Genomic DNA, 23,689 nt, shown 5'->3' on the forward strand with positions numbered 1-23,689 from the left:
TCACTTCATTTTCAATATGTTTTCTTTCATCTCAAATATATATATATATATATATATATTTGTGTGTGTGTGTGTTGGCTTGTGATTCTCCTTCAACCAATGAGGAGATTGTCTAAAGGTCCTAATCACCTAAAAAAACGTTTATAGCATTTTTTTTAATTTTAAAGTGATAAATTTTAATTTGTTGTGATACATTTTTGAGTTTTTTTTAATTTTACTTTAAAATAAAATTTATTATCAAAATAATAATAATAATAATAATAATAATAATAATCAATTATAGATTTTATATTAGTTGCATTTTCGTAAAACCAATTATCCAAAGAAAAATCTTCAATTAGCTATCTATTATTCTTACTATCTTATCTCTCTATTGCCTTAATGATTTTTAATTATTTAAATCACCAAAACTAATAATTTTAGATGAAGACAAATTAAAAATACTATATTAATTAATCTTAAAAAAATAAGTTTTACTAAATATTCTGGCATCTATAGTTTTACTTTGTTTTTAAAATCAAGGTATTAAAATAAATACTAACAAAAAGAAGTAATACCTATTAAAAAAATACTATATCAAAAGGTTAAATTAAGGGGCGGAACTACATTAATTAGTTCTAAGGATGGTCATACACCCTCCAAATTTTTAAATTTTCTTTATTTTATATGATTTTTTCTATATATAAGACAAAAGCTTTATCTACATTTATAAGTTAGTATGAAAGAGCTTTATTAAAATCCATTCAATCTTACAATCTACTTTAATTAATCTCCCACTATATATATAGTGTGTCTTGAAAAAAATTCTAATTGTATTGATATCCGTCCAATCAAAATTACTCTTTTAAATTAAGTAAATATACTCTAATCTTGAAATTAAATTTGTGTGTAAATGTGTATAAAATTCTAAAGTTTGGTTTTTTTTTCAACCCTACATATAAAATTATCATACACATAAGACTATTCGTATTAAATTATTATCAAAATTTTGAATTTAGAAAGTGATAATTTTCAACATATAAAGATTTACAATAATAAAAGATAGATAAAATATTTGATGATGTTTTATGCATTTGTTCACTTCTACTAAAATAATATAATCCTATCTATTAGGTAGAACGGGTAGATTATTTTTCATATGCATGAATTATTATATAATTTTTTTTTACTGTCTATTATTAATATTGTTTTTTTAGAGGATACTGTCTATTATTGTTGTGACCATTAAAATTTATTTCTATTTGATAATTAAAATAATCATCGTGTATTAGTCCTTCTTGTCAAGTTTTCGCAATAACTTTTTTTTTTATTCTGTTTATCTCTGAAAAATCTTCAGCATACAGTACACATGACAAACACCCAAAACTCAAACCAAGTTCTGGGAACGCCAAACGTCTTCCATGGTACTTGTATTTTCATGGAGATTATTACTAGATAGACTACCTTTCTGCGAAAAACTCCATAAAAGGCTTGTTCAGGTTCAAAATTTAGAAGTTTCTTGTTATTTTTGTTATATGAGAAAAGAAACCACTCAAGACTTATTTTTCACGTGCTATGAGACTATTCAGATTTGGTACCGGATATTTAAATGGTTGGGTGTAGATATTGTACTCCCTCACCAGGAGATTAATTACTTATATATATGACCAATTTGGTTTGCTTATTCGTGGAAGGAAATGCCGCAGATGGAACCATTTGCCACATGTTGGTGCATATGAAAAATAAGGAATAGTATTACTTTTTGGAAAAGACTTTTTGATGGGGCAAAACTCTTGGAAGACATTAAGTTCACCTCATGGCAATGGTTCTTGTACAAGAACAAATCAGTGATTTTCTTCTCTTATGGTGCATTAACCCCTTGCTTTATTTGTATTTACATAGTTAGATGTTTCTACGAATTACTTTTTGGGATGTATGATGCCACACTACTTTGTATAGTGAACAAGCACTTTTTGATTGTATATTTGAAGTTGTACCTCTTGTAGAGTCTTGCTCTCTATTATACCTTGCCTTAAAAAAAAAAAAAAAACACGACAAATACCAACAAGTTTTGCCCACATGGAGATGTAACATTAAATGCTGACACAGTTATACTAATATTGAAGAAAAAGATAAATATTAACTAATGTTCTAAAAATATTAATTAAGAAACTTAAAATATAAATATTTTTTATCAAAAGGTAAAAAATTATACTGTTCATAATTTTTTTTTTACATTTTCTTATAATTTATACAATAAATATTTTATTTTTTTTTAATTTTTTAACTAATATCCTAACTAAGCTAGTTAATCAAAGCTTAAAAGAAATACTACAATGAAAACACAAAAACCAACTCGAATCATATAATCCAAACATGTAGCTAACGTTGAGTAAGTTTTTGGACACCGTGAAACTCGCTCATTCGTTGCGTTTGACACATGTCCTTTAATGGGCAGAACATGCTATTCCACTCAATCTCAATCTCTAATGAAGAAACAAAAGGGACTTAACAATACATTTTAATTTTCAAAACAATCTCTCTCCTCCTCTAACAAAAAAGAAAAAGGAAAGAAAAGTTGTACGCAGTAATATCTTCAGTTGAGGTTTGTAATTTATATTAACCAAATAAAGTTGGCAATGAATGGATACTCTAACACCCTAGGCATTTTATATAGGGTGTGTTTTCAAGAATATATATATATATATATATATATATATATATATATATATATATATATATATACTGATTTTGAAGGAAAGCTATTTATGTTGAAATACTTTTATTTTAAAAAAAATAATAGTAAAATTTAGTTTAAATTTTTTACTCGATAATACAAAAGTTAAAGTATAGATATTTCAATTCAAAATCAATTTAGAATTCGAAATAATTATTTAATGTAAGACGAAACACATTTTCAACTACCAAAAGTCATATTAATTCATATTACAAAATAATAATTTTGAATCACCAAACACAATTCCAAATATATATATATATATATATATATATGCACATAATAGTGGGTGAAATTAGCGTTGCTCATAAAAGTTTGTTTCGTTACGATGTTCTAGCACATCAATAGCAAGATCCGGAAGTAATTTTTTTTTGGGTTTAAAGTCTTAATGTTGTATCGGGATCCCTGTATGATAATTGTCTTATAATTATATCACATTGACTGATAAAAAACATTCAAAGAAAAATCTCAATTTTGTGTTCAAATCAAAATATAAATAAATACGAAGGTCAAGTTTGGTAATGCAAGCCAATGTTATGAATGATTCATTTTAAAGTTGTGCTGAGGGCTATGCTTCATATGTGACAGGAACCTTCTAAAGTGGATGTATCATGCATGCATACATACAGAGAAAGGTACAAGTCAATTATCCGCTGTTAATTGTGATATTTGAGGCTTGACCCTGCATCAACAATAAATGGTAGCATATATAAATAAATGAGGTAGCTTAGTTGTTCCTTTCTTATGATGATCGATAGAGCTTGATACATGTCATTTTATCTTTTAATCAGCACAAAGAAAAAAATTGCCATTTTATCTTTCCATAGTACCGAAAGACAGATGACCTACAAGTGTAGCTAACAATCATTTTCTTGATGCATATGTTTTCTTAAATTTCCCTTTCTCACAATAAATATATATACACGTATGTAATTGGTTTGTTCACTTTCAATACGTTGATGAATTGTTATAAAATTATTTTAATTTAATAGGTAGTTTCAAGTTCAAATTATAAATATATAATTATATTAAATAATTAAAAAGAATATTGTTGTGACTCATAATATTCATATTTTTACTTATTCCGAATACGATCGATGGTCTGCATAAGAAGAAGAAAAAAAAAGACATTTCTCATTGAAGATGAAGACATGTACATTTTGAAATTAATTTGGGGATCGGAAACAGGATTTTTTTTTTTATATTTTTCTCTTGATAATTAAAGTATCCATCATACATAACTTTATTCCTGTTTGTCAATTTTTCGAAATAGTTTCCTTTAATTTTCTATTTTATATTTATCACGGGTAATATATTATGTAGCTAGGAAAATCTTCTGCATACACAGACAAGCTTTGCCAGCAGGGAGATTTAACATTAATTGTGACAAAGTCTACTATTATTAAAAGAAACCATCAGGACCACATACAATTACAACATTAAAAAAAAAATTTAAAAAATCAATGCTCATGACTCGCAAATTAATATATTTTAATGAAACAGACAAAAGCAACTCGATCGAATCATATAATTAATTAATTAACGAGCTAATGTTAGTGCATCAATTGCTTGCTCTCGTGTAAATCAAAAAGCCTCCAAAACTGCTCCCAAAGCAAATATATCATAATCTTCAGCACTGCACCATGCATGTTGATCATGCCCTTGTTTGCATCCACACTCGTCCCACCTATTGTTCAATCTCTTTCTCCTATTATTATTCTCTTTCTCCACTTGTATTTTAATCTCCACTTGTACTTGTGGTGCCTTGAACATAACATCTTCACAATCAATTCCACTCACCAAATCCATCTTCACCCATTCCTTGAACTCCATGTTTGGTGATTCAAAAATTGCCTTCCAAGGAATCTCACCCTTTCCCACCACATGTGACCCCCAAATCTTGCTTTGCCTTAGCTCCACCACAAGGCTTTCCTTCTTTAGACCTTCCAAGAATTCTTGGGGACATGAACAATTTAAGTTGAAGGACTCGTTCCAAAAGGGAACATATTTGGTATTGGAGGAAACTTTTTTGGTGTTGAGTTGAATTCTTTTGTTGCTTCCTGCTGGAAGATATAACCTGGTAAATAGGTTTTTTGTGGACTTTATGGACTCAACGTTTTGGGCTTGTATTATTCTAAGTTCACAACTAAAGGAAGGAAGTTTATGGGAATGATCCATTAAGAAGTTAATGGAGAGTATATATATGGCTATATCTTCTCTTAGTTAGGTGTTTTAGCAAGAAAAGAGAGAGAGAGAGAGAAGGAATAAAAGCTAAGAGTATACGAGAGAGGCTTGCTTGAGTTTGAGTTGTTTTCAATGTATTTTGGACATGGACGATTTATGATTTATATATAGTGTACATATGTGTGTATTTTATATATTGGAAAATATATAAAGTTAGAAGTGATTTCCAGGATCCTGCTCTTATCCTTAAACCCTTTTAGATATATTATTATACAATTTATAACTGGCCAATATTTCTCAGTTGTGATTTAGGAATATTATAAGGCCGACTAAGATCATAAACCATGCACTCGAGATTGTGCCAAAGATTTTACTTTATTAAACAAAGTCCCTTCAGAATCTCGAAAGTCTAGATTCTCCATATATATGGCTCTTTCCATGCAACTGCAGTTGTATTGGGTTAGAATTCAACAGCCAAGTTGCAGTCTTATACAGGGACCCCAAGGTGGAAAAGATTAGAAATAAAATAAATTGCTAGTGTTCTTATTAAAGTGAGACTTCAAAATGCTTGCTGAGTTGCTGGCTTCAACCGTCGTCCAAAAAGGAACATCATCAATTAATAAGCATGATCTTTATCCAATTGACTAGATGTAACAAGCTAAAACTATAAAACAGTGCAAAATTCCCCCACTAGTCGAAAAATGTACGAAAATATACTGTTTCCTATTGTTTCATTACAACGTTAGTTTCATTTTATCATTATTTTTAATGCATATTATCCCATTATTATTAAGAAACTCAAGGTAATGATTTTTAATTTAATTTATACGCATTGATAGTATAATTTTTTTAACATTGTCATTTAAATGCATGTTATCAATTTGATTAGTTTGTTGACTTTACAATAATTACTTTAAAAATAAATAATAAGATGATTTTTTATTTTGAAGAGTGTAAAAAAATTTACATTGGATGTGTATGAAAAATAAACTTTTAGAAGTAATTTTTATTTAATTTTCTTTTAAGTTCTATTACCAATATTTTATCATTTTAATTTAATAATTATTTTATATTATATCACTTAATTTGGTCAAGAAATTTTTATTCTCAAGGAAACTTGTTTATAACATACTTGTTTTAGAATAGTCTCCTAAAAAGGCCTGATCCTTAAAGCATGCTTTTCCAAAATTATAAAATTATTGCTCCAACTTACATTTATTTGACTTGGTGATAAGATGATCTGCCGAGATATCTAGAATCATTGGAGGCCTTTAAGTTTGGCCGAAGATGACCTTAGTACTAGATCGATATGTCCCATGATAGTCTTGGCTAACCTGAAACAAAATAAATAAAATTTTGGTTCATATAGCTAAAATTTCGACTACTGTTTTCAAATTCCAATATTATACTAATATAAGCCACATATAAATTATAAATAGAATTGAAACAGTTAACCTAATAACAGGATATAGTTCGAAAACAGATATTTTACTTGTTTGTCGGGCACTAATTAGGCCACTAGTTCGGATAATTCAACTTGCAAGAGTATTGGGTTATAATTCAATTTGCAATAATGTTGGGTTACAATTCAAACAGGTAAGTGTTCTAAAGGGAGGCTTAAACAATGTTGCTGAGTTGCTGGCATCAAACACCGTCATAAAAGGAACCTCAATAAGCATGATCATTATCCAATTGATTAAATATAACAAGCTGAAATTATACAACAGTATACATCAAATCATTAAAGTTGATTTTGGGTGAGCGTTTATCAAATGGTTTTGAATGAAATTAGTTATATAAAATTGATTATAGTTAAACTTAATAATAAAGTAAAGTGGAAGTTTTATTTTAAAAGTAAATTAATAGTAAATTCTGTATAAAATTTTGACACAATGCAACAATTACTTAAAATTATTTTAATTTAGAATAAATTTTTCAACATGGGATCATACAGTTCATATGATACTTGTGCCCATTTAGACAAGTGACAACTGGGAAAAACTTCAGCCACGCCTTTTCTTTTTTTACTTCAAACAATTTGGCTATTGAATTGATGACAAAAGAATGGGTGCAACTGCCTTGGGGAGGAGTTGTAAACTTTTAGTTGACTGTAATATTTCCCTTGCAAAGAATGAGTATGTACGCACTATCTTCGCATCGCGATTGGTTTAGTTGTCCATATATGTCAAATAGAACGTAGTTACAAACCTGAAAAGTTACAAAAAGCTGAATTAAATCAATTAAATATTCCAGGTGCGCAATCGTTCATCTCAATCGTAAAGTGATTATGAGTTTGCAAATGGACTCATTTATCACACATCTTACTATACTCTTGCAAGATACAAACTTATTTCTTTACCAATAAGCTTATACTTTAGTGACATTGGATGAACTCAAACCATTGGAGAAAAGTTAGTTAAGAAGACTTATAGGAGCTGAAGGAGAGTGTAATTCCCGGTAAGAAAGTGACTTGTTTTTATTTGTCAAAAATAAAGTATTTTCATATTCAAAAGTCATGAAATTAACTCTTAAAACCATGGAAATAAATTTTATTTTGTCCAATAAAGTCTTTTTCATAAGCACGGTCAGAAAATCAAACTCTTCCGTATGCTTAAATAATTTAGTCATCTGCAATGTGTGCTACACCTTGTTGATGAAAGTGATGCTTTCTAATCCTTGGATAATCAGATCAAATTGTAATTCTGTAATCGTGCTTATGGATTGTAAGATTTCTACAAATGCTGATCAATATTAAAAGATAGAATCCTGAGGTTCTACTACAGACAGTTCTTTCACCAAAATTTTACAATCACAGTAATTTGAATGAATTTCCTAAAATTGATTCTTGATTATTTTTTATGTGAAAGTTTCCCAGGTCCACGAGCATGACAGAATACCAAAGCATTTCAGCTGGCACGGGAGTAATGGACAACATAGAAACTAAAGCGTACAAAGATGCATAGAATTATGAAGGGAGTAAAATAATCTCTAAAAGCTACTCCTGTTTCGTGCCGTTTTATTGATAAAATAACATTAATAATTACATCCAATTGTTACAAAATGTGAATAAATATCTAAGTAACTAATAATAGAAGCGAAAACCCTGTACATAATTGATTATATACTGCAGAGATCATGAAAAGGTTGTGCACTCCAACTTACTATCAATCATTTTGGCTATCGATGCTGTTTTTGTTTGTTTGTCCCCACAAGTCGACGGAGCAAGCTTGGAGAATATGGTAAACCCAAAATGAAAAAAGAAAAAAGAAGAAAAAAAAATATAAAGGAATGACCATCATGGCAAGCCTAATATCTGCTTGCAATCATTCTGTATGTTCGAAGACTCAGCAACATCTCAAATAGTAACAATGAGAATCTGCAGGTGCGAAAGTCATTGCTTGATCGAACGAAGTTCCCAATTACCCTCACCATCAATCAGACGCAATTCCATGGAATGAAATGGTATTAAAGCAGGACGCTGAGAGGACAGGAGCAAAGGCAAATTAGTTTGATGGAATGTGGATGGTTATTATGCATTTTCAGTTTGGAGAAGTTAAATGGTTAAGATAGAACTATATAAAAATTAAATAGATTTGTGCAGATAAGGAATGTACTGCATAATCTCATACGGAATCTCTTACCAAACGAAGCAAGTTCAAAATGCTTACCAAATCCCAATTGTAGTGAGAAACAAGGAATAACTTACTAGTGAACTGCTCTTATTTCTCCAATTTACCATGATAAAATTTTAATTTTTTTCAGTAATAATAGATTCTTACTTGTGAGGAAGTAACAACAGTGATCCCCATTTTGTTCGCTAGCCCATATAGGTGTTCTTCAACATCAACGCTAGTGGCACTGCCATCAATATTTTTTTCAAGACAGTTAAAAACAAGGTTAACCAAAAAAAAAAAGAAGCAAACAATTCCAAGTGAGAGAAAAAAAGGCATAAGTAATCATAGATTCATACATACTTGGTACACTCGTCCAGGATACCAAATTTAGGCTTATGGAAGAACAAGCGTGCCTTAAGAACACAAGGTAAATGTTAAAATCCAAATAGAAGAATATCATAAACATATTCTAATGTCTTCCTATACCTAATATTCAACAAATTTAACAAACCCATTTTAAAAATAATATAGATTAGATTTACATACCATGCCTAATCTCTGCTGTTCTCCAAGAGAGAGAATGTCTTCCCAGTTTAGATTTGCATCCCAGCCATTGTTGTCTCTTTCTAGAAGATAATTCAACCGAACATTCTCTAGGATAACTTGCAAGTGTGTGTCCAACATTTTTCTAGGGTCAGGATGTTTTTCACCTGAAATAGCAAGATTACAAAGATCAGCACTAAAATGGGGAAAAAATCAACCCTTTAAAATGATTAAAAAAGAACACGAAGTTATTGTTTCACAAAAGGAAACTGAACAGAGAAATTTTTCAAAAATAAATTTAAAGAAAGAAGACATCTTTAATGCTGCCAACATGACTAACATCCAAATTATTTCATGAATTATCACAATTGTATGACAGCTCAGAAGTGAATTTATTCTCTCAGTTAGTAGTGATCAATCAGAAGCAAAGCAGGTAGCATCATTTTAAAAATTAGTTTAGTCAAATGAACAGCTGTTGCTAATGCATAGTCAAGTAGCATCATCTTTGTACCCAGATACCTTTTCCATGCATCTTCAGTGCTCGAAACTGTGCCTCTTCACGAGACAATGGGTATATAATTTGATCCCGCAATGTTCCCAAGCATGTGTAAGGCCGCTGAGGAACATAGAAGATGCCACAACCTGATCCAGCCTCTTGATCCACATCCTCAGATGGTCTAGAGAGTCTTCCACTTGCAATTGGCCAAAGTCCTCTAAGAACTCGGAAAATGGAACTTTTTCCACTTCCATTTGGACCTTTTAAATATGACACAAAAGATTTAAATTCTAATCAAAGAAAATTCCCTCTTCTAAAAAATAAAGTATAATAATAAAATAACAACTATACGAACCAGTAACAAGCAGGCTTTTACCAAGCTCAATGTCACATGTCAACTCCCTGGCCAACATCTTCTGGGTAGGGGTTACAATATCAACCTTAGAAAAGGAAATAGCATCTTTACCATGATAACCCCATATTGGAGATGTAATACTACTATTGATGGAGTCCCCTGTATCATTGAAGATATGGTTAATACATGGTGACTGACAGACGGATTATTATTAAGAATTTTGATGTAGAAATAGCAAGATATTATTTGATACTATGCTAATCTAATAATGAAGTACCAGACTGTGCTGCATCCAGAAGCTCTTCAAGCTCAAAGATCCGATTAATACCACCAGAAAGCTCTACAAACTTTCTGTGCAATTCAAGAATGTCGCCAAAAGCTAAAAAGCTTTGAGAAACGACAGATGCTAAGAACCTCAATGCATGTGCTAGCTCACCTGTAAGATAGTACAGCATATGTCAGTGGGGGGCAAGAGGAAATAAAGAGAGTAACTGAGAACAGTCCAACAATCCTACCCTGAGTACTTATTGAAGCACGGTCTCCCTTATGTTCCATAGCATATAATAAGCTCAGCAACCAAGTCACATTATGAGGGAGTTGCTTTGTGATAAAATCATCCAGTATACCAAACAGCCACTTCTTTTTTAAAAGGTATTTAGAGTGGGAGAGAAGCTCTCTGAATCTTGATTCAACCATCTGCACAAAGTTAAGGTAGTAAAATTTACAGCATGTAATATTCAATGCAAAACACTAAGGTAAATAAAAATAAATGAGGCATATTTTCCTTTCAAACCCGGAACATAATCACATGCCCTGTACTAAAGCCTTACATCAACTAAAATTTTAAAACACAAACTCGTGCAAAAGTTGGGCATTTAGGGTTAGCTTGTTCAAGGAAGCAGTAAATGAAAAGATGAAGAGTTAAGAGGAGAGTGAAAACACAATGGAATGGAATGATTTTGGTTTTCACTCATCGCTGCCTGGTAGAGTCATGTTATGGTATATCCAAAATTTAAGGGTTAAAGTGCAAATAAGTTGCCCTATACAGTCAAATGTCAATCATTCCACATTTAGATTGTGCCAAGCAAGTGTGAAGTAATTTTCATTCTAAAGTTTGCACATTCTAAAATAAGCACACCCTTAAAGAAAAGATATTAAATACAGATGGGATGCTCACAGCTTTTTCTCGAGCTCCACCTCCAAAGAAAGCAACAGATTCAGCATGAGTACAGAGTCTTTCATGCATGAACCTAGAAGAAGCATAAAGTTGAAAAGGTCAGAACCATTACAACAGCACTATTTGTTTAGAGCCATGATAGGACAGCGGAAACTATAATGGATTTACCTAAAGGTTCCTTCAAGTTGTTGTTCTTGGCTTATCAAATCGCCAAAATCAGGAGTAACAGTTCTTAAAAATCCCAGACCAAGTAACATGTAAGCATAGAGTATGGCAACCCCCCTCTGACCTGTTAATAGCTTCATTCTCCATGTGAACCTTGACAAAAACAACAGTTAGCAAAATCAATAGAAGGAAAGAACAAGCATCAAACATGTCCAAGTGCTAGTAAAATGCACACTAGTAGTAAAATATAACAGCTCAATTATGAGGTACTCACCACAAAATATCCACAGATGGCTTTACCATTCCGGTTACCAATCCAGACAAGTCCGCTGTTAACTTCTCCAAGTCGTGAGTTATCCTCTGATCTGCGTCAATATTTTTGTTTGCCATGTGAAAGACCTACAAAAAATATGCATGCAAAAAATTTAAACCAAGTCAGAGACATCTGCCTGAAGAGTCAGAGCGAAATGACAGAGAATAAGTCATACTTTTTATCCCTAAAAGCTAAACCTAGTCAATGACTCAATGTTAATCTCAAACTCATGCGTAGGGACTATTATTTTATATGTGGCAGCTTTTAGGATTCTTGCAGATGGACCTTAGGGAAGTTCTGATATCTGTGATCTAAAATTATAGGCTTAGATAACTTTTAGTTCCCATAATATATACCTTTTGGTTTTAATCTTTACAAAAAAATCTTATCAGTTTTAATCCTAGAAAAATAGGATTTTTTTTTAGTTTCGTGTTGTTTGACTGCAGTCCCTGTAATATTTGGTTTATGTTAAATTAGTCACTGTAATATGTTGACTGTATTGATTTTGATCCTTGCAAATATGTTGATTAAATTCATATTTTAAGGGCTAAAATCAATATAATCAAACATAATAGAGGGACCATTCAACATGGACCAAATATTATAGGGACCAAAGTCAAATGATGACCAACAGCAACAGCAAAAAATTTCTATTAAGAATTTTTTTAGGGACTAAAACCAATAAGGCTGTATATTACAAGTACTAAAATGTAATTTAAGCGAGAAAATTAATGCTGGGTAAGGTAGTTTTCCCAGTTTGTTAGAATAAGATTCCTGCCTAAGGGCATGAGCATCTAATATTCCCATAGGAACAGAGTAAAATAGAACATAAAATTAATATTCCATCCTCTCCTCACCGATATCTACCTACCCTACCCCACCCCCACCCAGCAATGGCATCAATGTCCCATGCATGCTCTTGCCTCTAAAAGAACCCCAAAGCAACTGTACTCTGTATTTCTCTGGCAAAACGTAAATGATAACATTTCCTTTAAAATCATCCATCTCTTTCAAATGCCCTTATTTGTATTGGTAGTTTCTTATTGAATGAAGTTTGGCATTTCACTCCATTTAAAGTATTTTTCATTTTTATTATTTGTGTGTGACAAGGATGACATAGTAAAAATATAAATATAACAAATTATCAAGATCCTACACTCAAGGGTAGTTTTGGAGAGTAACAAATTCCTCAGCAAGTTGATGTATAACCAAAAACAGCATTCATCAACTCCCATGGATACTAATTTATATTCCTAAGACAAAAACACAAAATCCCTGCTTTCCAGTTTCCAGTGATTGTTATTCCCTTGGCTCAGAATGGAAATTTCAGATTTCACATACCCAATTGCCCCTTGGTGTGATTAACAGAAGTCATGCAAAGCATAACATATTACTAACATTTGAGCATCAAACTTTTCCTTGAATATTACCATCTACAGTGGGAGAAGAAAATAATGGTATAAATTAAAAAGTTACAGCTTATAGGGATGTGGAATAATACTGAGCAGTCAAGGAACCAAGTTGAAAACTTAGTTAAATTTGAAGGGGAAAATGTGTATAACAACCATAGCTATAATTAACTGAAAAACAAATTATTTCAAGAAAAATTTCAATGTAAAATAGCACAAAATAATGTAGTCAATCATGATTTAGCAAATAACTAATCATTGAAGCAAAAATACAGAACAGGCTTACAATGTTGAAAAAAATGGGGAAGGAAAAGAATATGTGAACAATTCATATTCAATTACCTTGTAGAATGCATTGTTTCTTAAGTAGTTTTTTAGTAGATGTTGCGTCAAACGAATCCGCCACCCCAGGGCCAGCCTGGCTGTCAAGTGCCTGAAGAACAGTACATAATTTACTCAAATTTGCTATTTGAAAGGTCAGCAAGTTTACCCCCCCCCCCCCCCCCCCCCACCCCCACCCCCCTCGGGTTTCAATGCTTTAAACAATGATATAAACATCTTTGAGATATAATAAAAAATTTCACCTGCAACCACGTGTAAACCAGTCAATGGTGAAAGATAGAAGAAACTAAGGTCCCCGATGGAGTTGCACTAATTACCTTATAGAAGGAGCAATGAAAGAAGATGCAGCACTTTGAAGAACACTTAAACCAATTAACCGAATAAAGGAAGCTTTATCCTGCTCCAAAACAAACTTCACAGTGGTACCTGAAACATAAATTTTCATCTAGCATGGATTCACAGAATAAATGAATGGTCAAAAGATGAGAAAATACCATTTAGTGATGCAATACGATCTGAGACCCATGTTCTTGAAACAACAAGAAAAGCGACAGCAAGCAATTGTGCACCTTGTTTATCAAGTACAGTGGGTACCTGAAAGGAAGCGGTCCCTATAAGAAAAATGAGCCTGAAATATATAGTAGACCACTCGAAGTTTGGGTCATAGTAAGTCATCAAGGAGATAATGCACAAACAGCCATGTATATGCATTCATTTCATTCTATTAGAGTTGTGTGATTTCAAATGCATCACTTAAAGACATGCTTAAAAGGAAAGATGTTATAACATATGGTCTCGTACTCTAGTTTAAATTGGTCTTACTGTGATTTGTTAGAGATCATAAAAATTATTCACGGGTCTTCACCTAATGGCTTAATGTTCAATTTGTGTAACATGCCCATTTTTTAATGATTACACTAATTCCAACATCAGTGTTGGTGTATGCATCATCTACATTCAAGGACATGAAGGGCTTGTTAGAGACATGCATGTCTGGTGATAGAAATCCTACCAATATGTGTAAATCTGTCTTATTGTATGCAAAAGAAGGAAATACAAGTAAAATAAGAGAGCAATAAGCTCCCAAGTCGCAGAAAATTCTCTAGACTCCAGTCTCAAAATAAAAACTCAGCATGCCCTACAATATTCCTTTATTTCCTATATAACAGACTCTATCACTTCCTCTCTCCGTATCTATCTACCCTCCCCTTTTCTTTTTCCCTCCTCCTAGGATGAGGATTAGACTGAGGTAGCCCTGGGTGTTTGGGCCTTCAGGTTTTCACTTTCAATGGCTTCCCCATATTTGGCTGATGTCCAAGACTCATACGATCTGGTTTCCTGTCAGGTTTAACTTATTTGGGGGGAATGTGCAACTTCACGAGAGGGCTTTAAAAAAAAGAGACAATTAGTGTTTGTTTGGTTCAAGGAATTTGGTATGTAATTGAATCTTGGAATTTTAATTATAATGTTTGTCGAGTTGGAATCATAATTCCAAAGTCCAATTCCATGGAATTACAATACAATTAAAATTAACCTTTCTCAGTTCCTAACCCCTACCCTCTAAATAACAATTCCTAATCACCCCCACATTACGTAAATGTTTTCCTTGTTTTTGCCGCAATCTGCCATCACAGCCACCACAGTTGTCATTACCACCTCTACCAACTACCGGCCACTGCTGCCAAACCACTAAATGCCACCTTCATTACCACCACTGCCTCTGCAGTCACTACTTTCCACCATCATCACCGGCATTGTTGTCACCAGCCCAATCACCATTCAATTGACCGCCACCGCTACCATCACTACCATAACCGCCACCCCCTTGCCCCACAAACACCCTCATCACTGCTACCACTACTATTGATCCTTTCTTTATACTCAAACCTTTATGTAATCAGTAACCTCCCCTCATAGCTTCATCTAATTCTTATGTTGGTTTAGAATTATAATTCTTATGTTTGTTTGATTTAAGAAATGTCTTTACAAATGTTAGGGGTTATAATCACCACAGCAAAAAAGCAATACCTAAAGCTTTCATAAATAAACTCAAAAAGCATTTAGAATTAATCGCTGATTGAAGTTGAGCAAATATACAGTACACTACTACTACCACTACTACACACACACAAGTAAAAGCCTTAAGAGAGCATGTTTATAGAAGGCACTCACCAATACTTTACACATGGCAGCTGCTCTCAATGGCAATACCCTTGTATTACCATGGAGTTGGGGAACAGCAGATGGTGAAATTGTATGATTGATAGATGGAGATGATGATATCACCTCCGCAAAATATGACTGTGCCTTTGGACTTGAGAATGCAGAATCCTAGGGGAAAAGTTGAGAAAATCTTCAAACTCAATGTAAAATAAAGAACAATGAAGGCAACAGGAACCAAATCAGAATATATCTAAACCTTTTTGCTCATGGAAAATGCACGTTGAACTGCCTTTGCATCACTCTGTCGTTTTTTTTCTGATGCCTTCATCGTATCAATCCCCATTTCAGTAGAAGAGCCCTCCCTGGAGTTTAAATCTTAATCTCAAACAATAACATAACTCCAAAGTAAAATAATGTTAAACAGCACAGTAAAGTTCCAACCTTTTATAATGAACACTCCATCCTCCTTCACCATCTAAGGATAAAACCACATCATGGAATGCAACCAATGCTGGACGATGTGATATGGTAATGCATGATGTTCCCATGGCCCTAACTTTAGCACAAAACCGTTCTTCCATATCGGTAGTGACAGCACTTGTGCACTCATCTAGAATTGCAAATTTAGGCTTATGATAGAAAAGTCTTGCCATGCCCAATCTCTGTTGTTCACCCAATGACAGTTCATCACCCCAGTTTACCTCCTTTTCAGGTGGGTAACGGTCCAACAGGTATTCAAGGTCAACCTTGGATACATATACATCCAAGTTCCATAACATCAACAAAATTATCAATAAGCTGATACATATTTGTGTGAAATTAAAAAACACATGGGATTAGATGTGAACTTTACATTTTTTAACAGCTCCACCATCCCACGATCTGTGAGAAGTTCAATCTCTTGATCTTCAGTAAGAGGATAAATCAACTGATCTCGAAGTGTTCCTACAGCAGTGTATGGCCTTTGCGGCACATAGAAAATCTCCTTATTAAGATCAGAGCCAATTCCAGGTTTCACTATATGTCCAGATATCAATGGCCAAAGACCACCTAGAACCCGGAAAAGGGAGCTTTTTCCACTGCCATTTGGACCTTCAGCCAAAGAAGCGCCAATAACATGTCAAACAATCAACCAACAAAAATCAGTTTAACAATGACTCTTACAACAAAGAAATAGAAAGTAAATAACATCAACTTTCAATGCTGACTCAAGCCCCCTGAAAAATAAATAAAAATCGGCCACTAAAAAGAGAGTTCAGATAGCTACCTGTAATTAAAAGATTAGATCCTGATTCAACCCTAAGAGTCAGATCATCCACCAAGACATTACCAGTGGGTGTTACAACCTAAATTTGGGTACACCGTCACTAATAAAACATGAAAAACACAACATGAAGTCAAGGCTAATAGATAGTTGAGCAGACTTGACTTACCTTGACACCATCAAATTCAATGTAGTTAGCTTCACGTATGCAATTTCTACTTGCATTTCTTTGCAGGGAAGATTTCTCATTCACCAAGCTTAGCTCCCTTGATACGGCCATTAATTCATAAATGCGATCAGCATACCCACTGTAATACATACAGATAGGTCAGAACATGTAGGCAGACAAAATGAATCTTACAAAGGAATTGCATATAAGGTGCAATGGAAGCCTCAAATATCAACTTCTAAAAATGGAAAAAATGAAAGATCTAACAGACCTGAGGCGATTGAGCCGTCTTGCACTGATAGAAAGAGTTCCTAGAGACTGAAATAAGGAAATTATGACACTAGTATGATATCTAAGATTGCTTAACATCTCTGCACGCCCTAAAGTTGAACTATCGGGCCTTAGATGACCAGAAAAGAAAGGTTCAATGATCAAAATAACAGCAACAGTAGCACCAAGGTACTTCAATAATAAGTCCTGAATCATGCCAAACCACCAATGGTCATGTAGCACATTATACATGTGCCTAACCAAGGTTTTAAACTTCTGTTGAATATGAGCTTCTTCTTTCCTCTCTCCACCATAGAATGCTATGCTTTCTGAGTGAGTCCTTAATCGTGCGTGAAGCTGTCGATACTCTCCTTCCAATTGCTGCTCTTTAGACATAAGTTTTCCAAATGAAGGAGAGAAGTTTCTGATTGCAGCACCAGCTCCAAGTACATATGCCTGAAAAGGTTATAACAGTAGATTGAGAAGATAAGCACCGATTCTAACATCAGATCTAACTTCTAACAGCTTCCAGACATCAGCAGAAACTCAAAAAATTGCAAATATAAGCTGCTAATCAGAAATTTATAAAACATTATAGTTCAATTACACAGATACCAATATCCAGACGACATATTTTGGGCTAGCATATGAACACAACCGCCAAGTGTATAAAAGTCCATCAGTAACTGCTGTTAGATCATCCTGTACAATTTCACTCAACTCCGAACAGAACCTTGGCACATCACTGGCAATTCTTTGCTCTGGATTAGTTATCCGACCATCAACATGCGATATTTTGTAATACACCATGTTCTGAAAGCAAAATGAAAGATATATACATTAAGCCATTGCAAGAACTACATAGGGTTATAATACAGTCTTTAGGCTTTTCTCATATGAGAGTGGCTGAGTGGGCATTGTATATTTGGAATTTTAAAGAATCTACTGGAAACAGGCTAGTTTTTCTACTTTGAGAAGCAAACAGTTTGTCAAAAAACTTTCTCAATTAACTTTCACTTAATGAAAGAAGATGTGGATAAGCCATACGCATCTGGAAGTATAAAAGTTGACAACTAAATACTTAAAGACGGTAGGAACAAGGAATATATAAAATGATCAATAGTTCAACGCAGACAATCTAAAAAGACAAATGGCATGCAATTTATACCTCAAAATAGTGGGAATGGATAAGCTTTGTCAATATTTTTCTGAAATGTAAACTCAAAGTCCCTGTTATATACTTTGACGTAGAATGAATGGTTGACAAAAGGAAGCACAAAAGAATATTTTCTGAAATTAGCCGAAGAAACAATGGTACACGTCGAAGAAAAGCAGCACGAAATAGGAAGCCTTGCACTTTAGCTAGCCTGTTGCTCAAAGCAGTTCGCAGCACCTGCAAATACAGGGAAATGTAAAAGCCATTTATGTTATTTATTTCTAGGGAGAGAAGGTTCTCAACCAATATATTTCTTGGTCTTACAGATTTTGATATTCATCTTTTTTTTATACAAAACAGACCGGTCTCATGGTTTTCGCATACAAATAAAAATGTTCCATATTTATTTTTCCCCTCAATTTCTTTATCCTCACTTAATGAGGCCTATTTTGATATTTCAAAATTATAACTCTTCCCATTCTGTACTATCTTCTTTCAATATGCAAATAATTGTTTTTTTAATTTTCCAATCCACACTTAACACTTTTATGAAACACTCCACTCCAAATTCAAATCCAATATAAGAAAAGGAAAACAACACAGAGATTTTCAATCACAGTTCCCAGTGCACCTAATATGAAAACCCAGTATATAATTTACACACAACACATAAGAGTCCTGTTAATCCTGAGTTGAGTTGCAGGCTTGCAGCAGGAGAATCTGAATCATATCTGTCCATTCAAGGTGTGCATAATAGCAAACTTCACATTTGGCCCAAAAAACAAGTCAACAAACTAGTTGATTTTTATTGATGTCTTTCATCTGAATAGTGAGTACATTTACATGTGGTGGGCACTAATAACTCAGGACTAGATTCGATAAATTTAAAGATAATAGATGGAGTTAAAAACCATGATGAGAATACTAGATGTGGAATATATTAAATAATAAATAACAGCTCATTTCGAAAAAGCGAAGACATGCATGAAGCATAATCATCCACAACAAAACAGACTTACCGCTATCGCAACTAAACCTAAAAGATCACTTGCACCAAATTTGCCCATTCCAGATAGTAGAATTGCGGCTAGAACTTGGAGTGACTTCAACCCTTTCTTTTGTTTATTTTTTGGAGTACTAACATCCTTCACAACCTCCTCTGCAACTTCTTTATCATTACTGTGCCCATTGCAATGGCCAAATAAATCGTGATTATTAACTCTAAACCTTGATTGCACATATGCAGCTGTTCCACCAGCAATTAAGATACCAGATGCAAGTAATAAAGTTTTCCTGTCATCAATCCCATGTAGAAAGCATCAACAATACTACAGTATACATGCAAATTAGTTAAACAGACTAAAGATTTTCGTAGTACCAGTCAGCAACCAAGGTATGGTGTACAATGAGTAAAAGGATACTATTGCTAATACATGGAAACAGAGCTATGACCAAAGCAGAAAAAACACTTCCCAGATAAATGTATAATGGAAATGTTAAAATCAAGATGACAAAAAGAATAATCCAACATTTTATGCAAAGTCAATCAACACAGCATAACATGCATTGTTATTAAAAAGAAGGGGAATTATTAATCATTGAGAAAGAAATTCAGGATCAAATATGAAATTTTGTACCAATGCTTCTGCCAAGATAACTCTAGTCTCCTTCCTGAACACATTTTGTACTAATAAAGTTTACATTTCACATTGCAAATCATACCTGATGAATGCAAGTTTTCAGGGTCCAATTTCTAATGGTACGGAGAGAGGAAGAGTTATCATATAAAATTTATGTGAATTTTTTTTTGGGCAAATATAAAGATATCATATGGAAATATTGGAAAAAAGAGGAAGAGGAATACAAAATAGAAACCACATTTATTAGTTACAACAATCAGTTTTAACAAATGAGAAGTTAAAAGAAGAAAAGAAAGAGAATAAAGATTAAATAAAAAATGAAAAAGTAAAATAAAACCAGTTATAATACGCTGTCAAAGAAGCAGAACAAGCAAAAAAATTGAAACCAAAATGGTATATTGCCTTTATTATTGTTGGATTACAGATTACCAGATTCTAATAGTTTAAACTAAAATAGCATGAGAAGTCTCAATATTGCAGCATGGACATTTTGAAATAGTATAGCCATTATCTCATTCAATCTCTTTATATATATATAAGAAACATACATCAGTGTTGGGTACAGCCAAATTGAAATAGCTCAAGCATTATCTCATTTGATCTCTTTATATATATATGAAACATACATCAGTGTTGGGTACTGCCAAAATTCCCTAATTGTGTTTTTCAGCATTATATATTCCCTTTTGGATAATGAGAATTGGGGGTGGGGGGATCCAATCAGATGTGAACAGTGTATTCTTCAAAACTGGCCTAGGAATAATGAACAGAATAGCTGAAAAAATTATAAACTTGATATTTAGGTCAGCAGGCAAACAATTTTAGTCAAATTCAATGCTAGATGTGAAATTATGAATCCCCAGAAAAAACATATAGAGATCAATACCTCCTTGAAGCTAGAAAACTCTGGCCATGCCGAGTTAGTTGCAACAGTTGAAGGGAAGACATTGTGGTAGGTCTACCTCTGCCTTACCAAAAAAACAAATCTGTTGTGGCTGCTCCTCTTATTGTTGGGAGCAAGAAAATCTAGCATACATTGAATTCCATACAGAAATAATAGATCAGCAGCCAGAATTGCAGGAATTATAAATCTTTGGGCAAAGTAGCATGCTTAAGGCACACCATGCTCTTCAAATTAATGAGGATCCCACAGACACATCAAACAATGTGAACATAATGTTTTGGTCTAAAAACTGTGGAGTATTATGCCCTAAGGTTACACAAAATGATGACCTCAACTGATCAAAAGTTTAATTGAATATTTACAGCTTTGAAACTAGAAATAGAAAGGCAAGTGTTGCAAGAACTATTTTCTTGACAAGTTGACATTTATATAGACTTTAAGGTAGAGACAAATAAATTAGGGTATGTTCATGCATCCAAAATCCTCAAATGTGAAAACTTGGCCACAGAGCGGATAACATGTTCTAAACAGTTTTTCAAAAAAAATGAAAAAGTAAAAAAATAGTTGATGGCTATATATTCAGCACGTTGTGCCAATCTGAATCTACTAATAATACGCCCAAACAATGCCTTAACACCACTTATTTTTAAGTTTAAAGCAATCATGCCACTAAAGGAACAAACAGTAGAAATAACCGATTATCCTATCAAAGTGGTAAACCTATGATACATGGGTCCTCTTAAATGGTTGCCTAACCCGGAATGGAACCAAATACTAGTACTTAATGGTTACTCATAGGTACATAACAAACATTCACTCATTTCTCAAGTACAAGTCAGTCCATGTAAAATATTACAAATTAGCTTGTGCATAAGTTAATTTGAGCTTATGAAGGAGCTCGTCCCATTTTTTTTCTTATTTTCTTCTCCTAGAAGTCCTTCCAAATAAGCTTACCCAAACAGGTCCTGAGTCATCTTGTCACTAAGTGGTTTGGTTTGCTACTACTTCACTCCTTCAAAAAGTGTGCCTTCCTTAAACATTTCCAAAGATTTAATAACTTTATTGTTTCTGTTTTGATACTGTACCCCCTACGCGTCCATGAAACTAAGTAGCAAAACAAATAAAGGATTTTGCAGCACTTATTAATGCACCTTGTAGACCTTAACCCCGACGCATAAATCACGTAGAAACAGAGGGGAATTAAATTAAAGCATTGACACAATCATGAAGTAGTATAAAGGAAAGGAGACAGAGATGGCTAACATTGAAAGGTGGATAATATTAACCATGCTCCAGCAGCGTCCAAAGCATGGTAAGAGAGCAAACTCCTCTCTCTATACTATAGATTGCTGTGAAAACTAGAGCTCAGCGACGGTCAGAATCTGCAAGGACATTGTTACAGTGATTCCATTAAACCTCAATTAGAGCATCAAGCGAAGCAGAATCGACAAATTGACGCGTGGTGAAAGAGTGTGAAGCAGTGAATTCAGCAAAATATGAGAGAGATTGGAAACAATACCTATGAATTTAGTTGAGAAAGAAGTGAGTGAGTCACGTGCTTTGGGAGATTCGGAGATTGAAGAGGAAAAACGGCGAGGGATTTGGAAAGATATGTATATGCGTGAGAGTGCAAGAGAAAGAATTTGCTTTCCGCGGTACGGTCTGTGATCGGGTCGGGTCCATTCCAGTGGAAACGGGTTTGGATAGGAATCATCAATCATCATAGCATACCACAATAATATACAGACGTATTGTGTTTGTGTACGTTCAACGTATGTATAAAACTTTTGTTTAATAGATGTTGCTCTATCTTAATGCTAATGGTAATGGTCACTGTACAAAATTCAACTATTAAATCGATAAGAATCGAGATCGAGAAACAACAGATACAGGGATATTTCTAACATACGACTAATATTTATTAAAAATTATATATTTTTTTAGATTTTGTTATTTAACAATTCTCTTTTAATTTTATAATTTTCAATCACTTTTAATTAATGATAAAGTGTATTAGAAAGAGTGTGATAGATAATGTGTTGCTTATACTTCTCTTATAACTTATTTAATTTGATTATAAGAAAAAAGGTTATATATTATGTAAAAAGTTATATATTATTATTCAATTACAAATTCAATTGTTCATCTTATATGATAAATTTGTTGAGTCTTAAAATAATTAATTTAAAATAATTTAAAGGATAATATATGATTGAATTATAATTAGTATGTACTCATTTAACTCTTTTATTATTAGTTATAAATGAATTATTTATATCTCATAAATAACCTAATCATTGATACATTATTCTTATAAATAAGATAAGATTATTATTGAAAATAAATAAATAATTTTTAAAATATAAATTATATTCAATTAAAACTCATAAAAAATAAATATTTTGGATTTAATATAAATGATTTATGTTGTGATAAAAAATATTTTGACTACTAATAACTTTTTAAAAATAATATTAAAATTTAATTTAAAAATAAAGATAAAATGATTATTGAAATAGATAAGCAGTTAAAAAATAAATAAACCAATATAAAAATAAAAGATAGGGCAATAGTTTGAGATGGTTGAAAAAAAATTATTTTAGTCTAACTTTATTGCCAAAACACTTAACGCAATTGCAGACACAAAATTCGAATTCAAGATTACTGATTAAATTAGAATAATTCTATGTTAATTGATTCACGTGCTTAATAGTATATATTGGAAGTATATGTGTAGTTTAATAAGATGAATAGTACACAACATCAATTTTTTCTTACTTAAACATAACTTATACTTTGTTTATTGTTA

General features: G+C 32.7%; 2 protein-coding genes across 2 annotated transcripts; both read right to left on the minus strand.

Annotated features, from left to right (window-relative positions):
• Positions 1 to 4,097: 4,097 nt before the first annotated feature.
• On the minus strand, positions 4,098 to 5,143 carry LOC100807677 (uncharacterized). The gene has a single exon (XM_003552023.4). The coding sequence runs from the start codon at positions 4,892 to 4,894 to the stop codon at positions 4,301 to 4,303; it is 594 nt and encodes a 197-aa protein (XP_003552071.1). The 5' UTR covers positions 4,895 to 5,143; the 3' UTR covers positions 4,098 to 4,300.
• Positions 5,144 to 7,914: 2,771 nt separating this feature from the next.
• Positions 7,915 to 22,612, minus strand: LOC100813765 (ABC transporter D family member 1). The gene is made up of 27 exons (XM_041012001.1): positions 22,400 to 22,612; positions 22,144 to 22,262; positions 20,863 to 21,002; positions 19,356 to 19,629; positions 18,349 to 18,573; positions 17,796 to 17,993; positions 17,182 to 17,636; positions 16,911 to 17,049; positions 16,745 to 16,823; positions 16,331 to 16,569; positions 15,919 to 16,223; positions 15,734 to 15,839; positions 15,487 to 15,645; positions 13,809 to 13,908; positions 13,632 to 13,740; positions 13,315 to 13,405; positions 11,525 to 11,649; positions 11,254 to 11,403; positions 11,086 to 11,158; positions 10,424 to 10,604; positions 10,186 to 10,344; positions 9,909 to 10,067; positions 9,577 to 9,813; positions 9,061 to 9,224; positions 8,875 to 8,927; positions 8,680 to 8,758; positions 7,915 to 8,378 (listed from the first exon to the last, which is right to left on the minus strand). Exons 3-27 carry the CDS (start codon positions 20,922 to 20,924, stop codon positions 8,292 to 8,294), a joined length of 4,008 nt encoding a protein of 1,335 aa, XP_040867935.1. The 5' UTR covers positions 20,925 to 21,002; positions 22,144 to 22,262; positions 22,400 to 22,612; the 3' UTR covers positions 7,915 to 8,291.
• Positions 22,613 to 23,689: the final 1,077 nt, after the last annotated feature.

This window comes from Glycine max, chromosome 18 (assembly GCF_000004515.6).
Source record: "Glycine max cultivar Williams 82 chromosome 18, Glycine_max_v4.0, whole genome shotgun sequence".
Classification (NCBI taxonomy): Eukaryota; Viridiplantae; Streptophyta; class Magnoliopsida; order Fabales; family Fabaceae; genus Glycine; species Glycine max.